The sequence below is a fragment of the Phodopus roborovskii genome, unplaced genomic scaffold (genome assembly GCF_943737965.1).
Source record: "Phodopus roborovskii unplaced genomic scaffold, PHOROB, whole genome shotgun sequence".
Taxonomy (NCBI): domain Eukaryota; kingdom Metazoa; phylum Chordata; class Mammalia; order Rodentia; family Cricetidae; genus Phodopus; species Phodopus roborovskii.
Window position 1 is genome coordinate 17,664,988 of NW_026126447.1, and position 24,614 is coordinate 17,689,601.

At 37.6% G+C, this 24,614-nt stretch overlaps 1 protein-coding gene across 1 annotated transcript in view; it reads left to right on the forward strand.

Moving 5' to 3' along the window:
• Positions 1–24,614, forward strand: part of Ccdc171 (coiled-coil domain containing 171) — a 283,728-nt gene that overhangs the window by 206,832 nt on the left and 52,282 nt on the right. Inside the window, exons 22-23 of the mRNA XM_051188124.1 lie at positions 275–406; positions 20,229–20,381. Of these exons, the coding sequence (XP_051044081.1) occupies positions 275–406; positions 20,229–20,381 (285 nt within the window). The remainder of the gene's footprint in view (positions 1–274; positions 407–20,228; positions 20,382–24,614) is intronic.

Sequence of the window (24,614 nt, forward strand, 5' to 3'; positions counted from 1 at the left end):
AGAGTAATTCAAAGCTTCTTGATCAGAAGGCTCCTGTGCCTCGTCTCCCCTCTTCATTCTAAGCAGAAGGATGCTTTTTCTTCTTAACATTCTCCCCCAGCACTCTGAATTAGAGATTTATTTGCAACGAAAAATCAATTAGTCCTAAATTTATTCATGGATTTCAGGTCCAGCGATCAATGCAAGTCCACTCAGTGGGCTCAAGGGGACCCAGTTCATCCCAGTTAATGTGTCTGAAGGGGAATTACCATTGATGCTGTTTTTTTCCCTTTAGGTCAGAGATCAGATCTCGCTGTCACGGACTGCAGCAAGTAGGAATGACTTCACCCTGCAGCTACCCAAACTGCACCTGGAGACCTTTGCAATGGAAGGACTCAAGGGTGGGCCAGAGGTTGTAGCATGCCAGGTTAGAGTCTAAATAACATTGTTTGCTACTAAAATGTATAGAAAAATAAATTGTACTAACTGGAAGAGAATGAAAGCCTCAAAAGTATTGCAAATAATTTAGATGAGATGCAAATAAATGCTTTCTATCATGTAGCATAAAACCATGTTTTTTTTCAAGCCAGAATAGCCTATTAAAATAATGCAGAAAAGCATTTCACAAAGAAAAGTATGTGTTTATGTCAAAGTGCAATATTAAAAGAACCACTTTCCTGTTAGTGGAAGATGGTAAGATAATAGGCTGTTACCCTTTCAAGCTAGTCTCTATTTGTTGTTTTAAAATAAGTTATTTCACATAAAAAAGTTCAGGACATATCTCTGAAAAATTTCCATGTTAATTCTAAAATACATCTACATTTTAATTTCAGAAAAACTTAGAGCCTAACTGAATTTTGCATAAGAAGCCCTTTACCTCTTAGTTCTTAGTTTTATTGAGCATTGCACCACAGTGTGCATACTGGGGCCATTTCATTTTAGAGCTCAAAATATCAATTCATGAAACCTTGGGTAGTTTTAAACTTAATTCAGGAACTTATTCTCAGAATCATTCATTTTCAAATGTTGTAAGTTGTCCTGTTCTAGCATGATTGTATTTTTGTGATCATTTTCCTTAAAGTTCATATTACATTATAAGTTGTAAAACACAAAATTCAGCACATTATTTTTCATTTACTGCCCAAAGCCTTCATTTGAAAATATTCATCAGTATTATGTAAATTATAGGAAGCCTGTTATTACAAAGGAGATTGTCCTTACTTAACAATTCTCCTGATTGTCCGATATAATTAAAAGGAATTTTTTTTCAAAAATTCACTATTAACATTTAGAAGTTTAATTTTAATTTTGGATAAATATTAGTTCATATGATCTGTGTTAACTTCTGCATGCTCTACACTGTAATTTAACCTGGTATTATAGCCTGGGTCATCCTCTGTAAACAAAAATGTTCGTTGCTTCTTTATCTAAATATATAATTATATAACTAGGCATAAGACATTTTTACTTTCTTTTATAGGCTTTGCCATTTTTTTAGGACAAGATTAAATGTGTGGTTTAAATTTGATTATCTATTTACAAATTCATTATAGACTGAAATACAATATGATTTGAAATTTTTCTAGTAAGTGCAAAACAATACTGTTTTTGGCTATCTTGATTCACTCTTACAAGGCTTAGTTCTTGTCAAAAATGCACAAATAAAGATTTCCCCTGCCCTGGATCTCATTGATTTAAAGGAAATGCATCCTAGAATGCTGTTTTGGGGGTAAAAGCATTAATCCTCTATGGTTGTGATATATAGGAATAGCAAGAAAGAAATGGAAGGACTTATAGTTTAACTCTTCTAACAGTTGTACATGTTACCACACACCTAAATGCTCAGGTAAGTTTTCTGTTGATATCCACAGGACATATTGTAGTTTAGTAATATGTGGGTAGTTAGAAAGTTGGGAAGACAATAACATTGACGATGCTGATGCCGATGATGGTGATGATGACAGCAGCTTTCGTTCCCTAATGTGACTGTCAGACAAGTGGCAGTATCTCCATTTTAAAACTGGAAAACAACAACCACAGCAGGTAATTCTCCTCAGATCAAAGTCTGGTAGATGGCAGAACAAATTTAAGTTTCAAAGTAGCTGACTGTGAGGCTGAAGTTCTCAGTCTGAAGCTGAGGAGTTAAACAGCCAGTGTAAGTGATAATAGTAAAACCTTGGAAACAATTTTTTTATTCCATTTAAAAGGTATTAATTATACATCGGTGTAGGTCATAGTTTATGGTTTATTGGAGACAAATTTACAGATACATTTTCCATTCAAAAACCAAAAAAAAAAAAAAAAAAATAACTACACACTTTTAAAATTCAGTATTTTAAAACTTTTTAATTGGCACATAGTAATTGTGTGTGTGTCTATGAACTACAATATTTTCATGGATATATGCAATACATAGTAGCAGTAGGAAATGATCCAATAAAGGTAATTAGAGACCTGCCATCACCTCAGACATTGCTGTTTGTATTGGGAAGGTTGGGAACCCTTGCTTCTAGTAATTTGGAAATAACTGACAAACTGCTGTAAACTATACCCACCACACTGTGCTGCAGAACCCTGAGCCCTGCTCCTCTTAGCTTCTCAGGTTCAATAGTCAGGGCTCTCTCTCTACTCAATGCATCTCAGTTCTCTTCCACACATGAATGAGAACGCATAGCTTTGCTTGTCTGTGCTCAACTTACTTCATCTATTGGGTAGTAACACATAGATTGTAAACACTGAGTTTTTGTTAGAACTCCACAAGCCTCCTTGTCATGGCCTCAGCCTTGGAACTCCGAGCAGAGGAGGCTCACAGTACACATGGGTGAAGAAATTTCAGACGCCTGGCAGGGTCAACCAGGGCTAGGCTTCTGTCACAGCTGCACATACTCCTAAGGGACTTGTGCTCATTTCTTATTACGTCTAGCTGAGACTGTTCCAGTCTGTCAAAATAGGGTGTTTTAAGATTTGGTGCATAATAACTACACCCCCGGAAATGTAGTATATTTCATAAATATGTGTTTTGAGTACTTCGTTTGAGAGTCTTCATTTGCAACCACTTATTTATAAAGATGTTTAGAGCAACACAGCCTTCCCAGTGAGTGCAATAATCCTGCAGTGTCGTAGCAGGCCTTGCTCACACTGGTTTTATTCTATAGTCCACTCATGACTTGTGGGGTACCATTGTTTTTACATCTATATTTGTTATTAGGTCTATCGATTCCTTTGAGCTATTTTTTGTGTTGCTGTTGGTAAGTCATAAGGAGTGTTCTTAAGGAAATATTTTAACTTTTTATTTGTAGAAGGGTGAAATAAATGGTATTGGTACCTAAACTGTCTGAGAATAAAAATGCTAGCGCTCATCTGTAGTAGACTTTCCCGAGCATGTTCTTAGCACTTTAGTCCTGCAGCCTTTTAATTGCTCTGCAAGGAACTTCTACATTTTTGGCATTCTTAGAAATTAAGAGATGTTAGACAATGTCATTTATAAGACTGTACCATCTTGATATTTTCCTTTTCCTGTCATCCCATCTGCATAAATGAATTTTCAGAGAACTATTACCTTTTTAAACATGAAAATGAGCCAACTTTTGAGTGAAAAGTCTTGTTAAAAATAATAAGCACTACTTTTTAAAATAAAAAGGATATATTTGATTAAAAATGTTATTACCGTGGTTCATTAGCTTTATAACATATTGTAATATTATGACAGTATCATATGCCTTGGTATATGGTGACATTTGTCTCAAATAATGTAACTAGCTAGAAAACTTGTTAACATTAAAAATTGGATTTTTAAAAAAAAATTATGAAAGATGTACATGATGGACAAAAAAATCATACCCTCAGTGAGTCTAAAAGGTAATTAATATTGTCTAAAACTTGGCATCCAGACAGCCAGGCCAACACACACACACACACACACACACACACACATATCTGTCTTGTTATTTTTAGTCATAAATAAAGCTCATAAGCAAGTATCACTTATTTATAATGCATTCCCATATGTAAATAGTAACAAGGCCATACCTACTGCTTTGTAAGTATTATTTTTAACCCAGTAACACTAGGTCATTTATTTATTTATTATTTATTTTGTTTAGGTATATCAGTTTTAAAAGATAACATGCTACTCTTCTTCCCTTAGTTTCTGTGCTTTGTTTCAAATCATTTTTCATGATAAGGTATTTTCCTTTACCTGCATTGATGAAATGTAGTTAGTCTTGGACACTGTAGCCAGAAACTGTCTGGTAAAAGCGTCAGAGTTTGTGCATTAAGAAATATTTGATGAATGCGATAGTTCACATCTCACTACATGTGTTTGGGTCAGAAGTTTAATCCCCCCTACCTCTATCAGGACATTTTGTATCTCCTTGACCTTTGAAAGGAACAAGGTGACACATGAGGGCAAAGAATGGAATTGCAGTGGCTTCTGCTGCGGTTCTGCAAATCCCCATAGCTCCATGCTTGTGGCGCTCACACATGCTGAATTGTGTCATGTGTGGGGATAGTCTGGTACCAGTGACCTGAACTCACACTGCGTAGAATGTGCTAGGAGTGCTTTAAAATGGGTATGATTTACGAAGTAATCTTTCTAATTTTGTCATTTCATTTTTTAAGGAAAACGTACTTGGAAGAAAGTAAAACCTTAGCAGAGTTGGCATTAAAGGAAAATTGAAGAGGCTATGTGCCTCTGCTGTGGAACTGACTGGGCCCTCCTTAAACACAGGCTGCATGTAGCAGGGATTTTCATTATTTTGTACAACTACTGCCCTTCTCATGGGACACAGCTTTATTCTTATTTGGAAAAAATAAGCGTGGGTTATCGTTCCCTGGGTGCCAACAGTGAGCTGGGCTTCGGCCCCACAGTCACCATTTCCCAGAGCTCTTAGCGCTTCCTTCTTCCGGCACATCAGTTTTTAGTTCTGTGAAATGGATTCCCATTCTGGTGCATTTCGGGATGACTGAGGAGCGCATGGCATGTCTGAAATGGTTTTCTTTCGTATTTGGTTCATGTTTCTGGGTCAGGTAGAAGATGCCATGGTGCCCAGCCATGGTTAATATGCTCTTATCAGATATAAGCGAACAAATCAGACTCTTGATAAGTTGGAGGCTGTGAGGCTGCAGGTTTCTGTTTATCACCGAACGTGCTAAAACATTATGTTGATTAGGATAGTAGTTTGTTAACAGATGACATTTGGAAAGGATAAAATCTTCCCATTCTCTAAGGAGCAAGGCATCAAGGTCTTAGAAAGGACATGTGGAGAGTCAGAGCAACTGGGCGAAGTCATTTGCACCACCTTGTCAAGCCCATCAGCATCAGCGAGCTTCCGCTCTGCCTCTGGAAGGGTGATGAAGCCGTCTTGCTTTGGCTCTCAGGATTGTAGGAAGATGGATGAATGACGTGCCTGTGAGGTATGAGCGGAGGCTTTGCTGGACTAGGCTGTGAAAGGTCTGGGGTCAGGAATAGTGAACTAAGTACACGGAGGAATATTTTAGTGATTTGACTCTTGGCAGTTTTTGATTGAGGATGTGTTCACATGTGCCTTCAAAAGAATACATTATTAACAACCGCAGTGTGCATTCCAGTGTAGGCTAAAGTCATTGCCAAGCCGTAGCTGGGGGATGGATGTTCACCATACACTTCTGTCTTAATTATGAAATTTTCAGCCATCAGTGCTCTTTTTTTGTATTTTCCTTTGAACCCCTTTTGTTGTTGTTATGTGCATTGTTTATATATTTTTTGTTTATACTTCACATTCCAACTCTGTGGAATGGTGGCATTATTTGCCTATGTGTAAAATATTTGATTTGTATTTAGCAAAAAAGAAAACTGACAAAACAAAAAAGTACAGATTTTTTTCTTAATGTTTCAGTTGTAGGTGGCCCTCACAGAAAATGTATGATGCAATTATTGTCATTAATGTAAAAAGGCAAAAACTAAACCCTAAACTTGTTCTTTTCTCTCTCTTTCTTTTTCTCTCATTTTTGAAGCCAATTTTAAGCACAAGTGTAACCTTGCTAGTTAACACCTTTTGTGTCTTATTATTAAGAGACGGGAGCCTGTGAGCACTTGAACTTTCAAGTGCTACAACCAGAATTGCTATTCATTTTATCTTCCTGTTTGATGGACTGCCTAGGTGAAGACCTGGAACGGGAAGGGTTATCTGCAAATTGAGTGAGTTTATTATGGCTTAGTGATTTGCTGATTGATTTCATTTGCTGTCAGTTAAGGCCCTCTTAATGTCAGTTTTCTTTGCATAATGCCTTGAAATAAAGACTGATGAAGTTCTTCAGATTGATGGCGCTTATATAAACTGACCCTGATTTGCCCTATTCTCCATGACAATTTAAGTGACAGCAGTTAGAGGAAAATACAGCAATGAATATGCAACTTAAGGATTAAGGGAGATGCAGTAAATCATTCGGTCTAAAACTCCATACAAAAGTCATCTCTTTCAGTGATTCACAGATGCTGTAAGTTTTCTGAAGTAGGTTTTCAATCTCAAGTGGATTTTAATGTTTCACATGCATGTATGTATTTGAGTTGAAGAGGAAAACTAAATGTGATCCCGAATTGTCTCACAGTGGTAAACCCTCTTCTCTTCACTTGTTGAACGTGGAGTTGCTAGAATCATAGCTTAAATATTTATTTTTGAACACATCAATGAAAGAATAAAATTGGAGCTGAGAACTCAGTTAAGTGCTTGTAAGAGGACCCCAAATTTGATCCTCATCACCCACATAAAACAGCTGGGCTCAGAGAGACATATTGGTTTCTTTTAATTAATTAAATTTTTTCATTTATTTTACATTCTGAGCACAGTTTCCCCTCCATCCTCTCATCCCATTTCCCTCCCCTGCCTCCTATCTACCCCTCTCCCCATCCACTCCTTCTCTGTCTCCATTCAGAAAGGGCAGGTCTCTCATAGCTGTCAACAAAGCATTGCACATCAAGTTGAAGCAGGACCAAGCTCCTTCTCCTGCATCAAGACTGTGCAAGGCAACCCAGCAACTTGTAATCATAACACTGGGGAGACAGAAGCAAATGGATCCCTGAGCTTCCACATGCTTAAGCACCCACAAATGCACACACATAAAAAGAATAAAGAATAAAATGGACCTTTATCTTATGCTATAAGCAAAACTAACTCAAAACAGTTTCATTAAACTTTAAAACCCCTAGATGAAAAGTTTGGGAAAAAAGGAGAGAAGCTTGATGTTAGTTCAGGTAGTTATGTTTTGAGAATGTATCAAAAACATAGACAACATCTGTAAAAATATGAACTTTATCAAAGAAAAAGGCTTCTTGGGGGTCGAAGAGATGGTTCAATAGTTAAGAGCATTTACTGCTCTAGAAGAGGATCCCATGTTCAGTTCCCAACACCTACATGGTGTTAAGGCCAGCTAGAGATACAGGAGACCCTGTCTCAAAATTTTTCTCTTTGAGTATTGATATTTCTAAAGAAATATTTTATATGGTGATGCCATGTACTTCCTGTCGTGTCTCTTCAGAAGGTACGTTGTGTCTGCATGTCTCTCTTTTAGTGTTAAGACTCTTCATTATTGTAACCCCGGTTTATCCATCATAAAGCATCCCAGTAGGTATTTCACCTAAATGTGTTTAGAAGCCGTTGGCCATAGTTGTTTAGAAATAGCTTTCACTGAAGGTTATAAAATTCTGATAGTGAAATCTAGCATTTCCTGTATTTACCAGATAGAATCCTTCTAGGGAGGACTTTGTCTCTTCAACTTTCTTGTTACCATGATATGACACAAGCGCTGAATTATAAAATAAATAAATCTTTACAAAAATTCTGTTAAGAAAGCCAGTCAGCAAAATGAAAAGGCAGCCTACACAATGGGAGAAAAAAATTTTACAAACCTGCATATAAGACATTAATGTTTAAAATATAAATGAAACTCATAGAACAAAACCTGGTAACCCAATTTAAAAATGTCTAAAAACCTGAATGGACATTTCCCCAGAGAACACATACTGTAGCTAATAGATGTATGAAGAATTGTTCGGTATCTCTAATAACTAGCAGAATAAAAAAAAAATCAAACCACAATGACCCATCCCTCATGACTTTAAAGATGACTATTATCAAAAAGTCAGGATTGATTAGGAATAGAAGCAACACATCAACAGAATAAAGGATATATACAATAGCCTAGGAGCTGTCTTAAGGAACATGGGGAGAAAAACTCTCAAAGTATTTCTATTAAATCAGGAACAAGACATAGATGTCTAGTTTTTTCACTCATACTCAATATAGCCTGGAAGTCTTAGATACAGCAACAGGATAACAGATGGGAACACGGATGTAGGTAGGAGAGGAAGAAATCAAAGTATCCTTATATATAGATGGTAAGATTCTGTATCACAAGAGACCCAAAAGGCTTCACCAGAAAACACTTCTGAGAAACAATTTTAGTAAAGTGACATAACTGAAAGTTAACATATGAAAAATCAAATAGCCTCCTTGAATACCAATAACATGCATGCTGAGGAAGAAATTAGGGGAAAATTCTTGTTCAAAATTGCCTCAAAAATTCCTTGGAATAAACTTAAACAAGGGTGTGAAAAGACCTCACAATGAAAGATTTAAAATGCTGAAGACACTAGAAGATGGAAAGGCTTCTATGTCCGTGGACTAGAAGCATTGTGTAAATGTTTGCCTTACAAGTGCAATTTCCAGATGAAATGCAGTCTCAATCAAAATTCCAGTGTTATTACTGGGTGTGGTGGCACACCTATAATCCCAGTGTTTGGGAGACAGAGGCAAGTGCATCGCTGTGATTTCAAGGATGGCTTGGTTTACATAGTGAGTTCCATGCCAGCAAGGGACTATACAGTGAGACCCTGTGTCAAAAAGAAAAAGTTTAAAAAAATGCTGGAGAGATTAACCAGAGCCCTTGCTGTTAGACCAAAGGACTAGAGTTCAGTTCCCAGAACCCATGTTGGGTGACTTACTACCATCTGTAATTCCAGCTCCAGGGGATTTGAGACCCCCTGGCTTCATGTACACAAGCACCCATGTACCCACATGGGCAGCCCCCTACATATAGTTAATAATAATAAATCTTAACAACACAATGCTGTTTCTTCATAGAAATAGAAAAGAAGTCTTTAAAATTCATATGGAAGTACTAAAGACCCTGGATAGTCAAAGCAATCATAAGGAAAAAATATCATTCTGGATATGTTATTTCAAGTTATACTACAGAATGTGACATGGTCATGTAGATCACTGAACTGAGTAAAGGAACTGCCCATAAGCCCACACAACAATAGCCACTTGATTTTAGCCAAGGTGGCCAACACACACATTGGAGAAAAGATAACCCCTTTAATAAATAGTTCTGGGAAGAGGATATCCATGTACAAATGAATGACAGTACATCCTTATTTGTCACTCTCTTCAAACAAACAAACAACAACAACAAAACAAAACAAAAAAACAGCTCCAGATGGATCAACAGTCTTAATATGGGACCTGGAACTATTAGCGAAAACACTTGATTAGGACATTCTTCATAGTCCTATGGTTGCTCAGGAAATAATGCCCACAACTGACAAATGGGACCTCATGAAATTAAAAAGCTTGTACATCAAAAAGGAAATAACTAATTGAATAGAGAGACACCCTGCATAATGGAAGAAAATATTTTCTAGTTACATACCGACCAGAAGATTAATATCTTCAGAAAATCAACAAAAACAAAACAACTCAATGAATTGGCCAACGAAGAGACCAGTGCTCAAAAGATGAAATACAAATGGCCAGTGAGTGTTTGTTCAGTTTTATTAGCAATCAGAGAAACGCAAATTAAAACTAAGTTGAGAGTTCACTTTACAAGAGTCAGAATTTCAGTCTCGAGGAAAACCTTTAACAGGCTGGGACATGAGTTGGGAAATGCGAGCAGAGTACATGGTAAAAGCCAGACATGAAGAAACATACTTGTAATCCCAGCAGTGGAGAGAAAAGAGGGTCCCTGGGGCTACTGGGCCAGCGGGCCTAGCCAGTTTCTGAGTTCTAGGCCAATGGAGACCCTGTCTCAAAACTGCTTCTCTGAAGTGACACCCAAGGCTGACCTGTAGCTTCCACATGCAAATGCACACACATGAGCATATCCACAGGCACACACATGATTCAGTTAATTTAGAAGTAAAAATAAAAATCTTTTTAATAATTGTTCTTTTAGTAACTTCTTTTAAAAATAACAAAACACTAAACTTGAAGAACTAAACAGTACAAGACAGCAAATCCTTTCAATTTTAGAAAACGGAATTGGACATGCATGAGTCTAGGTGGAAGTCTAGATGCCGTGGTGCCCTTGACCTGTTTTCCACCTTTCCCAGTCCCCTGTCCTCCTCCCAGGGTCTGTGCTGGAGTACAGCACATGATAACACACTGCTCAGCTCTAAAGTGAGGCAGATGAGGTTGCCATGGAGACTTTTAGAATATGCTCCTTGCTGCCCCATGCCTCTTGGGGACTCACTTGAACTTGCCCCTTCTTGTCACTGAGGGAAGAAAGGTCCTTGTGTGAAACGTAGGAGCTGTGTAGCTCAGGTTGTTCCTTAACTAGGGATCATCCTGTCCTAGTCTCCCAAATTCTGGGATTTCAGGCATGCACTCCAGGCTGTCTTAAAGGAGTACTCCTTTGATTAATTTGTTTGGTTGTATTCATTAGCACATTGATTGGCAGTTAGGCACATTTCTTTATATTTGCTATTTATTTTGAATAGCATTAAAAAAACGTTTTCTACTTATTATTTAGTTTTACACAGTGCATTTTGATCATATTTCTTTCCTCTCCAACTTCTCCTATATCCTCCCCCCACCTTCCCACCACCCATCATCATATTCTCATTCTCTCTCTTTGTCACATTTTTTTTTTTTTGTTAAAAAAGCAGAACAAAAATGTAACATACCAAATCCAATTTGTGTTGATCAGCTACTACTAGGCACTGAGTCTGCTCTAGAGTGTGTGTTGAAGAATACTGACTTTCCCTCTCCCATCAGCAATAAAATGCCACCAGTTCCTTATCTAGGGGTGGGGCTTTGTATCCAGCTTCCCTCCTCTCCTCCATGCAGGGATTTTGTCTGGTTTGAGCTTGGTCTTTTGATGCTTATAGCCACTGTGAGTTCACATATGCATCTACCCTGCTGTGTATGGAAGGCATTGTTGCCTTGAAGTCATCCACTACATCTGACTCATAACAATCTTTGTGCCCCATCTTCCACTTAGGTCCCCCAAACCTTGAGGGGAGGGATGTCTATGTAGGACTGAGTATTCTGATATTTCTTATTTTTGGCATATTGACCAATGCATGTTTCTGTGTTAATTGCCAACTGTTTGCAAGAACAGGCTTCTCTGATGAGGGTTGAGTAATTCACTAATTTGTCAATATAACAGTAAGCAATTAGGAGTCAATACTATGCTCATTTAGCAGATTAAGAGTAGTAAGTTTTCTCCCTAGGGCCTTTGATTTATTTAGCCACAGGCTTTTGGGCACATTGTCAGTTTTAGGTTCCATTTCATGTGTATACCTTAAATCCATTAAAAAAAAAAGTGAATGGTCGCAGCCATAACATTCATGCCACTATTGCACTAGTGGCAGAATTCATAGCTGGATGAGACTAATTATTGCTTTCCTCCTCTGGTAGTGTTCATAGCACTTTCTAGGACAATTAAAAGCTTGCCAATAGGGTTGAAACTTCTAATTCAGTACAAGCTAGATTTATCCATATTCTGTGGTTCATAAGGGATAAGTAACACTAAAGACCTTTTGAACAAGCCTTATGGAAACTACTGTAGAAGCTGTGTGTGTGTGTGTGTGTGTGTGTGTGTGTGTGTGTGTGTGTGTGTGTGTGTGGTTTCAGTGGACTTATCCTTTAAAGGGGAGAAGGCAATACCCCCCAACTAAATGCCATATGCTACCAAAAAAAAAAAAAACAAAAAACAAACAAACAAACAAACAAAAACCCTCAGTACAGTACCAGGAATGGGCAACCTGGTTTTGAGTTGTTGGCTAATGGTGCCCCATAAGACTCCCAAACTTTATAAGCTTTTGACAATATTATTGGTTACAGTCCAGAATTTGGTGGTACAAAACAGACTATACACAGTGACACACATCACTGCTTCAACCTCCACAGAACTACAGTGTTCTTGTTGGTAACTTAAACTCTTCTATCCTGTGCATCACAGGCTTGCATGGGGTTTCACACTGTGTTTTTCTTTCATAGAGTACAGAAAGTAGATGTGTTGCTTTAGTTGGGGATCAGAAATACCTTAGAACCAATTTGTCCTTGCACCAAAATGGTCCATGTGTTAAAGTTATTTCTAAATAGTTAGAAGAGAAGGATTTTGCAATTTATAGGCATCTAGACGAGGGGTTTCTTTCAGATCGTGATGACTCAAAGGTAGCTGCATCAGTGAAAATCCTACCCCAGCATGAATGGCAAATCACAAAAACTGCATCTTTGAAGGCAACTTGATTGTTTGGAGAGTCCTTCACCCTTGGCCACTGTCACTGCTTAAATAACTTCGAGAAGAGGTCTTGCAAGCCTTGTAAGTTTCAGGAACTTCATGAGCATTATAAGTTTCATTTACTTCTCAATTCTTCTCAGTCTCTCCTCTTATCTAAAGGTATAGTGTCTATGCTTGCTGGCCTTGTTATTATGTATATCTGCCTTCACCCAGAATCTTCAGGCTCCTCTATCCTTTCATTGATGTCTTGCTTCACGATTAACTCACAAAGCCTCTCATTACTGAGTGAAACGGCCTTCCTTCTTCTTTTACATTGTGTTGTTCTCATGCTGATTTACTTTCCCACAGTGCAATAATCTCTTTCCTTATTATATGTCTCACAAGGGTGCCCAGGTTAGCAAGGATTAAAGCACTCTATTTTTAGTGCCCAGAACATAATGGGTACACAAAGATTGTGTACAGATAGAGATTATACATGCTGCCACAGAAAACAGACTATGTTTGGGGTTGTGTGTGCTTTATTTAGTGTAATCAGGGAATGCCCTTGTGAGTGAGTAATGTCAATCATCCCATACAGGTGGATGCTCCTTAGTAAGAGTTGAAGAACAACATATATGATATCCAAGGAACAGACTTTTAGTTGTCAAAAGTTTGTGTGACATCTTCATAAATCATTACGGTGTGTTATGATTTTGACATTTGAACAATGTTTAACTACCTGAATTCCAGGTCACACTGTTACAATGGAATAAAACTTCTTTTACATACTTTTACAGAGTGTACCTTATCCACATGTCAATGGAATCCCATACAACTTTAATAATCTTCATTGTAAAATGCCTAATGCTGTCAAAGTATGGCAGGTGCTTAAAAATGGTGATAATTTTGAGAGATAAAGTAATAAAGTTAGGTTTCTTCATTACACATCGCAATTCTGTTTACCCACTAGCTGCACCATTCCCAGCTGATCACGTTCTATTTGCAACACACTAATAAGCACATTGGCAACCTATACCTTATCTATATAATAAGCATTTTGTAGATACCTAAAGTTTTAAGTTCCCAAAGTGAGGTAATTTATTATGACTGTTGTGTTGCGGCTGTAGCTGCTATTGATCTGGCAGTATCTTCCGAGAAACACACTACTCTGAATTTTTCCAAGATTATTGATGCTTTTTCATGGTTTTGTGTCCATATGCAATGGTTCCCAATAGGAACTCTCCCCCCCCAGTCTTCAATTATTCTTCAGTCACTCTTCTGTACTCATATAGGAATTCAACATATGATTTCTTCTTTATATGTCATTATCCCTTTAGTACTCTATTATGCTAACCTCCAACTTAATAAGAGCAGTAATCACCATCAATCTAGCATCTGCACTTAGCCTTAAAACTGGCCTTGATTCAATTCTGATTGAAAACAACATATTTGAAAAAGAGTTGGTTTTATTTTTGGCACATTTAAGTTGTATATGCCATGGTTGAGTGGAAGCCAAAAAAAAAAAAAAGTTTAGTGTCTAAACAAGATAAAAAGAAAACATCATTCTAAAAAAGTCTGCTGCAAAAATATTCTGCAACTCTGCTGAACATGGTTTCCCATGAGGCCCTTCTCATACCTGAAAAGCTACTATATTTACATCCTTCAAAGAGGGTGCCTGTAAAAATCTTGAGTGATGAGAGAAGTCAAGTCTGGGGCCAGTTCAAATGCCAAAAGAGGAAACTGAACTTGGATTCATGATTCACTTTCACTTGTGTGTGTGTGTATGAATATATGTAGAAACTAACCAAAACACAGCTGAAATGATACCAGTTTCGTGACTTGTTTGCATGGAGAAGCAATTCATTAATTGTTGTAATTGTTGAATGCCTATCATAGAATAAATGGCATTACCAAAAACAAACAAACAAAAAACAAAACACCACCTTAAGTTATTTTTTAAGTGAAAACTTTATTATAAACTTGAAAATACATAATACAAAGTGAAATTAACTAGACCCAAAGTCTATATGCCTCAGTGAATTTTATATGGCTTGAACAGCCACTCTGAAGCTTCACACTGAATTCATGCTTCCTATGTACTTACTCTACTACTCCAAACCGAAAAATATATGACAGAGTTAAAACCACAAGGCCAATTCTCTTTATAAATATTAGAGTATTGTAGATTGCTTTTTAGTTTTGAAGTAATTATGGATTCACAGGAAGTTGCCAAGGTAGTAATAGAAGTTCTTGTGTCCCCTCTATCCATTTCCTCAGTGCTGTATCTCATGAAGCTTTAGGACAGTCATAAAATCAAGAAACCTGACATAGGTGCTGTAGTTTATATGTATATCTATCAACTACATTATCAGATTACTTTGTATGTGTTAGGGATATGACCTTTTGATACTGGCTCGTTTTAAATCAACTTAGTGCTCTTAAAATGTGTTAGTAGATTGTCTTGTTCACCATTCCTCCACTGAAGGGTATTTTGCTGTCTCCAGTTCCTGACTACCACATATAAACCTGCTACAAACACTTGCGCACTGGCTGTATGGTCCCACGTTTTTTTCCATGGTAAATGCCCAGGAATGTGATTGCTGGGCCATATACAAGTATATGGCTGTTTTTCCAGAATGTGTGTACTGCTTGTCATTCTCAGCAGCAGTGTGTGAGAATTGTTGCTGTTTCCTCATAGTCTTTGAGGTCATAGCCAGATTTCTTTCTAGCTATACTCGTAGATGTCAATTTCTAAATATATGTAGATACCTAGACTCCTTATTTCAAGTCTGCTTTGAATGTCTCTAATGGTTAATGATTATGATAAGTATGGGATCTTATCCAGGTCCTCAATTATATTCCATTGATCAATGTGTCTGTCTTTATGCCAGTATTGTGAAATTTTTATTGCTATAGCTCTTTTATTGCTATAACTTAAAATAAGACATGGTAATAATCCTGGCGATTCTTTTATTTTACAGAATTGTTTTGGAAATCTTGGTTTCCTTGTGTTTACCTATGAAATTTAAGATTATTTTCTCAATTTTTGTGAAGAATTGCACTGGAATTTTAATGGGCATCGCATTGAATATGTAGATTGATTTTTGTAGGATAGCAATTTTTACAATATTAATCATACAAACCATGACCATGGGAAGTACTTCCATCTTCCAGTATCATCTTTAATTTCTTTTTAAAATGATGATGAGGATTAATATTATTATTCACATGCTGACTGCAGTTTCTTCTCCCTCCTCTCCTCTGGGTTCCTCGCCCACCTCCTTTCTATCCCCCAATCTACTCCTCCTCCATTTTTATTCAGAAAAGGGCAGGCCTCCCATGGATATTAACCAAACATGGCATATCAAGTGAAGCAAGACTAGGTACATCCCTTGTATTAAGGCTGAACAAATCAAACCAGTATATGAGGAATAGGGTTCCAAAAGCCAGAAAAAGAGTCAGAGATAGCTCATGCCCCAACTGTTAGGAGTCCCACAAGAAGGAGAAGTGATACAACTGTCACACTTATGCAGAGGGTCTAAATCAGTCCCATGCAAACTCCCTTGTTGTTGGTTCAGTCTCTATGAGTCCCTATGAGCTCAGGTTAGTTGATTCACAGGTTTTCTTGGTGCGTCCTTTAATCCTCTGGTTCCTACAACCCTCCCTTGCTGTAGTGTGGATCTATTTTCATTTTCTACATGCAGATATCTAGTTAGACCAGCACCATTTGTTGAACATGCTTTCTTTTTTCCATTGTATAATTTTGGGTTCTTTGTCGAAGTTCAGGTGTCCATGGGTGTGTGGATTTACGTTTGGGTCTTTGATTTGCTTCGATTGATCCACCTGTCTGTTTTATGCCAGTACCATGCAGTTTTTGTTACTATAGCTCTGTAATAGATCTTGAAATAAGTTATGGCTGGTGATGTCTTTGGAAATTTTTTTATTGTACAGGATTGTTTTAGCTATCCTAGGTTTTCTTTTTTCCATATGAGTATTGTTTTTTCAAGGTCTGTATAGAATTGTGTTGGGATTTTGATGGGAATTGTGTTGAGTCTGTAGATTGCATTTGGTAAGATTGCTATTTTTACTATGTTCATCCTTCTGACCCATGAGCATGGGAGATCTTTCCACCTTCTGATATCTTCTCCAATTTTTTTTCTTCGAAGAGTTGAAGTTCTTATCATACAGGTCTTTCACTTGCTTGGATAGAGTTAGACCAAGATATTTTATGTTAGTTGTGGTTATTGTGAAGGGTGTTGATTCTTGTCATGTCGCTTTATCATGGTAGTTGAAAAGTGATGGAGACAGGCATTTTATGTCTCTTACCTTGCTAATGTCAATTGTTAACACTACATCTTATCTCTAAATTTTTAAAATATTTTTGGTCCAGACTCCCCCTATTTATGAGGTAACTATATGAACCCATTTGAGGTACAGACTTTATTGCAAGTTATATGCTAAGTCCATGGGGTGAAAGATGACATAGGGCACTCAGATTCTGGGCATGCTGCACATAGTCTTATGCTGTTCTGTCTGTTCCTACTGTGAAACAATGGTGACTTGATAACGGGAATAGGGTGAGAGCATCAGCTTCAGAGGACTGGTCAGGGGTCATGAGATGCTTGTGCCTGCCCCCCCCTTAGTTAATTCAGAATGATATTTTTATGACTTATACCAGCAGGGCATCTTTTTCCTTGTGAAGGAACTGGCTTTTCACAGGAGTCCCATAGTTCATGGTTAGGTTCATTTGAGATGTTGTGTCAAACCCAGGACCTTAAGCAAGCTGGGAGAGCTGTTTGCTAAGTCCTTAAATGGTTTATATTTTCAAAACAAGCTTTGAAGGATCTCTTATTATCTATTCCTTTTACATCCAAGAATCCAGGAAATACTTTCTACAAATTTAGGAAGCAGGATTGCTCTTAAAATATTGAACTGTTTCATCTCAAAATATTAAAGGCTGTGACTTTTGTGACTTAACATTGAAATGATAATCTAAGAGCATTTTGCTGATTGAAGAATAATCCCATTTTCCTTCAATAAGCAGTTATGAATGTTTGTTCTTATAGCAAGAATATATTAATGAATACTTTATATGTGTGTATACATACATATGTGAATCACCTACCAAAGGTTATGTCACTAGGATTTCACTGCAGAAGTTCAAGTAGTACTTTAGTATTACAGTGAGGTTCAAGAGTTTATCACTTCAGAGGCCTCTCTTATAAGATATACAATTAGCAGGTTAGGAAAAGAGCTTTGCTTTACATATTTCTCGGTTTGAATCTCATTGCCACATTGCTAGCTTGATAACATCCTTCTGCTTTATCCTGAAGAATTAAAGACAGTATCAGCACTATGTGATTACTATAAGGAGATGTAATGAAGCTTATACTACAGTTCCTGACTGTAGTGAATAATCAGTAAACACTATGTATTTTAGATGTCTGAGTCTCACAACAGTTTTGGAAGTTGACAGGAAAGTAACTTTCATTCTTATTTTATGTAGCAAGGGAGGAGATGAAGGCCCTAGAGATTGTGTAGTGTTCCCTGAGGACACAGTGTTACAGTGCTATGTGTGTAACAGAGCAAGAACTGGGTGGATTTAGTGTCTCACTCGAGAAGAGAAATGAATTTTGAACAATGAAGAGAGATTGGATGTATGAAGAAACAGATGCAATTGGATGTTTTTGCCACCTCTGGGATAAATGCAAACCTCATGCACTCTACCACTGAAGTGTATCTCCAGCTCATTTGTGTCTGACTTTTTACATACTTTTGACCCCTCAGGAAATACCTTGTTAGTATTAGATGTAAACTTACTTTAAAATGACTGAAGGTGGGGTAAGCTAGGACATGGGATATCTACCCACACCCCAGGTAGTATCACAATTTACTGTTGGGCAGAGAACTTTCATTTAGGTATTCTCTTTTATACCTATAGCTATGCTTTTATTCCCCTCTTCTTGAGAAAAATGTGATTAATAATTTATCCATTAGATTGAACATTAAGATGATATTTTCCAAGTATCTTTATTCTTTTCTATAAGGTAATTTATTCCAATAGGTAGATTGCAGTTTTTCATCTCTTCTAATTTTTAATTAATATATTCTTCAAAAGTTGTTACTTCACTCATTTACTCAGATACTCACTGTGGACTACTCTCTTGGTGATTCAGACGTGTGCAGACATAGAACCTGGATTCACAAACTGCTTGTCTGGCTAAGAAGAAAAAAATGTAACATAATCAATGTCTGCAATGAATGTGACAATCAAAGCTGGTGTGAGCAGCCCACAGGGAGTGAAGACAGAAGCTAACTACTGTTTTTGGGCTTTGTAGATGGTTCTTGAAAGAGCTGCTGTCTGAGAAGGATGTTTGAGGGCAAATAGGGATTTATTAGGGGAAACCCCTGAATTTTCTAGTAACTACCCTACTTCTGCTTCTCAGACACTGAACACTATTTCTTACCTGCTCACTAAATTATTTTCCATATGCATTCAGGATTGGTAAAATAAATAGCTGGTCTCTCAAGGCTTTTTCAGTTTGGACCATCAGACTGAATGTAATTTGCACATTCTTAGACTCCGTCTCTCGTTGCATGATGTCTGTAGTAGGAACATTTCCTTCAAGAGTACTGCTTTTGCATATATCTTTGAAATGTTTGAATTAATGTGATGTACTTGGAGCACTTTGTAAGATAAGTTGAAGAGGGTATACTAGGATCCTTTGGGTTAAAATTCACTGGAGGTTTCTTTTAAGGAAGTCTTTAGAACATGGTTTAGCCATTTGCAGATCTCAGCAACCTGCGGTCTGTACTATTTCATTAACTTGGTTAGTTAGCCAGCACCTGATTATATTATTATTATTTTGCAGATTGTATCTGAGGACACCTGTGTCTTATTTGGTGGACATAATGACACTTTTCTCTCATTATAGGAATCAGCAGTTAAGTCACAGGATTACTTGAGCTCTTTTGTTTCAAAACATGTGTTAGGTAGACTGGAAGTTTTACTAACTCAGTTCATAATGAAATATTAATATTATTCATATACTGATGTGTTGTCTCTTATAAGATGAAAATTTAGGTCAAATTACAACCTGAATTTAATTTTAGTGCAGAAAGTAAATGTGCCATATTTAAAACCTGTGTTCCAAATGTTAAGCACAACAGATCAAAGTACACCTCATTTAAATAATCCTTTGGAATAAAGACTCAATTATTTTTTCCCCCAAAACTTTTATATCTTTGCACATGTATGCATCTCTGTGTGCAAGTGTATATGCACACGGGGGGGTGTATGTGCACGTGTGTACAAGTGGCAACTGGTCTTGTCTCGTAGGGGCCATTCACCTTGTTTTTTGAGGCAGAGTATTAAGATAGGCTGGTGGCCAGTGGTCCCTATAAATCCTCCTGTGTCCTCCCAAACTGGGGTTATAAATGTGAACTGCTTGCCTGACCTTTTACATGGACTGTACTCTGCTTCTTGCTCTTGCCCAGCAAGCACTTTCCCAACTGAGTTTCCTCCCCATCCCATCCCATCCCATCCCATCCCATCCCATCCCATCCCATCCCATCCCATCCCATCCCATCCCAGAGCTTTCTTGGTGACTATTTCAATATAAAATGGGAGGTTTATCTTTATTTTCTAGGAACTATAAAAGTTGTTTATTTTTAAAATTTTAACGATTTTGCTTTCAAATTCTGTAAATTCTGCATTGGGCATAACTCTATTTGAATTGTAAGTGACATTATTTTTAATTCTCAAGGCCATGATTAAAAGTTTCATGGATGTCTACCAGCTTGCAAGTGCTAGAATCTCTACGTTAGAGAAGGAAATGACATCGCACCGAAACCACATTGCAACTCTGAAATCTGAGCTCCATACAGCTTGTCTAAGAGAGAATGAAAGTTTACAATCAGTAAGTTCTGACCATAATGGTTTCATATTCCTTTATGTTTTTATTACTCATAAGATCGTCTGGCTATAGCTGTGTGTGAGTGTGTGCATGTGTGTGTAATTTAGGATAAGTGAGTAATCAAATAACATAAAATTAGTATGGAGGAATGTTAAAGAAAAAAAAAAGCAATTAATTTTTGCACTGTATCATGTACAGACATAGGCATATTGTTATCACACTCAAACACTACATCAGAAGTCCTTTGTTAGACAGTGCGCTGACAGTTGGGTTTGGCAGTATGCATAGTTAAAGCTTATAACTGTCTGAAGATTCAGTGTGTCCCATTAAGACAGAATATTATTAATTATGCGTATAACCAAAATGGTAATTAGAACATGTGATTATTCTCTGTAGAAAACTAGACTTATTCATAATACATGCCTAGCTAAAGATGTGTGTTGTGATTCATCTATATGATTAAAATTCTGTTTCAGCACTCATTTTATGTCTTAAAATTTTAGCCATGATGAAATTTGGGCTAATTTAAAACTAAAAATAAAAAAAAATCTACATTTGGGATATGCATTTGGGGGATTTTATAAAATGAATATGTTTGTGATGTAGTGGAATATAACAAACATTCAGAGGGCTGTTAGTAATTGGAGTGTATGTTATTCCTTTTTTGCTGTGGTTGTAATGCATGGGGGTGACTTCTAAATAAAAACTACAGTTTTTAAATGATGATGCTTGGTAGTGCAGGAGTTAACATGGCTGGCCCTGGGAGGTTGGGTTCTGCTTTTTCCTTCCGGTCTAAGCTGCACTGCCAGCAGTGCAGTGACACCTTTGGAACCGTGGTGTTTGGCAACGCAGCCACCAACCAACCCTTCCTTCCTTGTCCCACTCTTCTCTGCCCCTCTTTGGCCCACATTTTTGCCTTTCTTGCTTTCCTATTTTTGCCATAGCTGCTGTCATCCACTGGCCCATGGGGCTATTTTATGTATGTGCTTACTGTCCCTTTGCTCCCTGCCCTCAGTTGAACCCCAGATAAGATCTACAAATACAAGCACTTTTGAGGGTTTTGCCACTGCCACAGAGACACCCTGGGCCAAGAGCAGTCTGACCACAGTTGATACCTAATATTTATGAAGACGAATATATTAGGAATTTATCTGTAGTGAGATATCCACCCCGCCCTGTAAGGAGTACAGGTTTTTCCTCCCGCCGCCAGTCTTGTCCCGCTGCTGCGCCAGCCCCAATTAACACACGGAGATTCTGTATTTGATATAATGCTGTTGGCCTGTTACTTGTTTCTTATAGGCTAGCTCTGTCTTAAGTATTAACCCATTTCTATGTATTTCCACGTGGTCTTACCAGCGAGAGGCAGATGGCGGTTCTATTCTTTCCAGATTCTCCATCTCGGCTCCTCCTTACTACTTCCTATTTCCTCCTTGTCTCCTAGTCCCTCCTATCTTCCTTTCCTATTGGCCAACAGTGCTTTATTCATTAACCAGTATGAGAAACATATTTACAGAATGACATCTCCCATCATCTCCTCTTTTCTGTCTAAATAAAAAGAAGGGTTTTAACCTTAACATAGCAAAATATAACAGTTATCAAATAAGAATCACAGTTAACACTATTTAGTCCATTAATATTTAGCAAGATTTGAAGAAAATATTCCATCATCTATCCTATCTTTTTGTGTCTAAAGTCTAAGTAACTTATCTTTAATACTAAGGAAAACTGTAACCATAACTCTCTGTCTTCAAGTCCCTCAAAGACCACAGAAGGGTAGTATATAAACTCTAGAAATGACAGAGACAACTCACTGCCTGGTCACCCGAAGTTCTTTTGTAATCTTCCATCTTCAGCCCATAGGTCATAGTGTGTCTGGCAGACTCTTCAGCAAAGCAGGAAACTTTAAACTGTCTTCTTGTATTGGTAGTTTGTCAGTCACTTTCCTCTGTGTCCTGCAGACTCTTCCATGAAGCAGGAACGCTGTAGCAATGTCCATCTTGAATCAGCAGTCACTTTTCTGTGGGTCCTGCATGTCCAGTTTATACAGCATAATGTCAAACAGTCCAGACAAGAGCAGTATCTTGTCCAAATGGCTAGTCTTGCCATATTGGAAGTAAACTTCATACGAATTTGTTTCTTCAATGTCCATCTTCCTTTCTGATGCAGGTGGTATTGCCAGGAGCAGTTATGTCTCACTGTCAAGAAAAACCCTAAACCATTTTAAATGCCATATTCTGTAGGTCTTTGAAAGATTTGAAGAATTCCTATCTATCTCAAATACATCTCTATATATATAGAAAACCAAACTCACCTAGCTATAAGTTTTTACTATTATAGGTAACTATCTAAAATCTGTACTAAATTATACATTACATTTAAATGAGCTATATAAACACAATGCCTAAACAAGAGGAGAAATATACATATCACAAAATTGATCTTAAATTGTATTAATAAATGAAAATCCATTCCAAAACAAAGTATTCATATCTATACCATAATACACTTTTTACCTTTAAAAATAATTGGCTGTGATCATTAACCATTTATAACCAAGCCCATTTAAATGAAAACAAACATTTATAAACAATATTTGGGAATTTGGGCGTCATTCTTTCCAAACTACTTCCTGCTGATAGGGGGTGCTGTCATGGGGATCCTAAGAAGACGCAGAAATCCTGGCTGTAGTCTGCAAGGCTGGCTTGTCCCAACTGTTTTGAATGTTGGATCACCTGGGACATTGTTTCAGGGGGTCTGGCTTGCTCAAACCACATTAGTCTGGAAGGAATCCACAGCTTTTCATTTTCTGTGGAAACAAAAATAGAAATCCTTTTCCCCAGTAACTTGTCCTTGAACTTAAATTTTGGAGTCAAAGCATTTTTAAAATATATAAATTGAATTAATTCAGCAGCATTTCCTTTAACAGTTGTTGTTTCCTCAGCAATCAAACAATACAAAGACAATATAATACCATACAGTATACAAATTCTCTCCATCTGTGGCTTTTTTATTATTCTGTTTCTTTTCTATTTTTTGAGACAGAGTTTCTCTGTGTATCTCTGTCCTGGAATTTACTCTGCATTCCAGGTTTACTTTGTAGTTACAGAGATCTGCTTGCCTCTGTCTTCTGAGTGCTGGGATTAAAGGTGTGTGCCACCACACCCAGCTGTTCTGTTTTTTTAAAACCATTTTTTTTATTCTCTCCCAAGCCTTCCTATTTTTTTTTTTAAACACACTGTAAACCTTTAGCTTTTACTTAATGTGAATCTATCTTTACTGTAAATCTTTATCTTTTTCTGGCCAGGAGTCTTTTATCAGGTAAACAACAATGTGAAAATGAAAGTCATAGCTGTGTCAGCCGAGGTCTATCCAATTGGCAGCAGCTATTTTACCGCCAGCAGTGAGAGCTGTGTTCACTGCCTTGGTCTAAGCTGACATCCAGCCCCATGCTGCTGGCTTGGAGATATGGTCCCTGCCATTGCCAGCTCTTGTACACACCAGTGAATTGTTAGCTGAGTTTCTTAAAAGCCTTGCAGGTTTTTTGCTGCTTATGCTGAGTCAGGAAACCTCTCTTAAAGGAGCCGCGCAATCTGCTTGTCTCTCCAAGTCAGAGTCCAACCAGGAAAAATACTGTTACCAAGAAACCTAGCTTGTCTCTGTTCTTTTGTTTCTAAAACCCTTTTTTAAGCTTTTGTTAAATTTTAAGTGTAAGTTCTTATTAGCCACGTGGGTGCCATTTGTAAGGAGTACGGTTTTTCCTCCCGCCGCCGCGCCACCAGCCCCAAATAACACACGGAGATTCTGTATTTGATATAATGCTGTTGGTCAGTTACTTGTTTCTTATAGGCTAGCTCTGTCTTAATTGTTAACCCATTTCTATGTATTTCCATGTGGTCTTACCAGCGAGAGGCAGTTGGCGGTTCTATTCTCTCCAGATTCTCCATCTTGTCTCCTCCTCCCTACTTCCTCTTTCCTCCTCGTCTCCTAGTCCCTCCTATCTTCCTTTCCTATTGGCCAACAGTGCTTTATTCATTAACCAGTATGAGAAACATATACAGAATGACATCTCCCATCACTGCCCACACTCTTTGTACTGACCACGCCCATTGGGGGGGTTGGTGGGACAGTTGTGGGCGTGGCCGGTGGAGTCTAGGTCTGGGTCCCTATCTGGATGCACTTACTTACTTCCGGGTCAGAGACAGAGGAGATTGGAGGAGAACCTTGGAGCAGGAACTG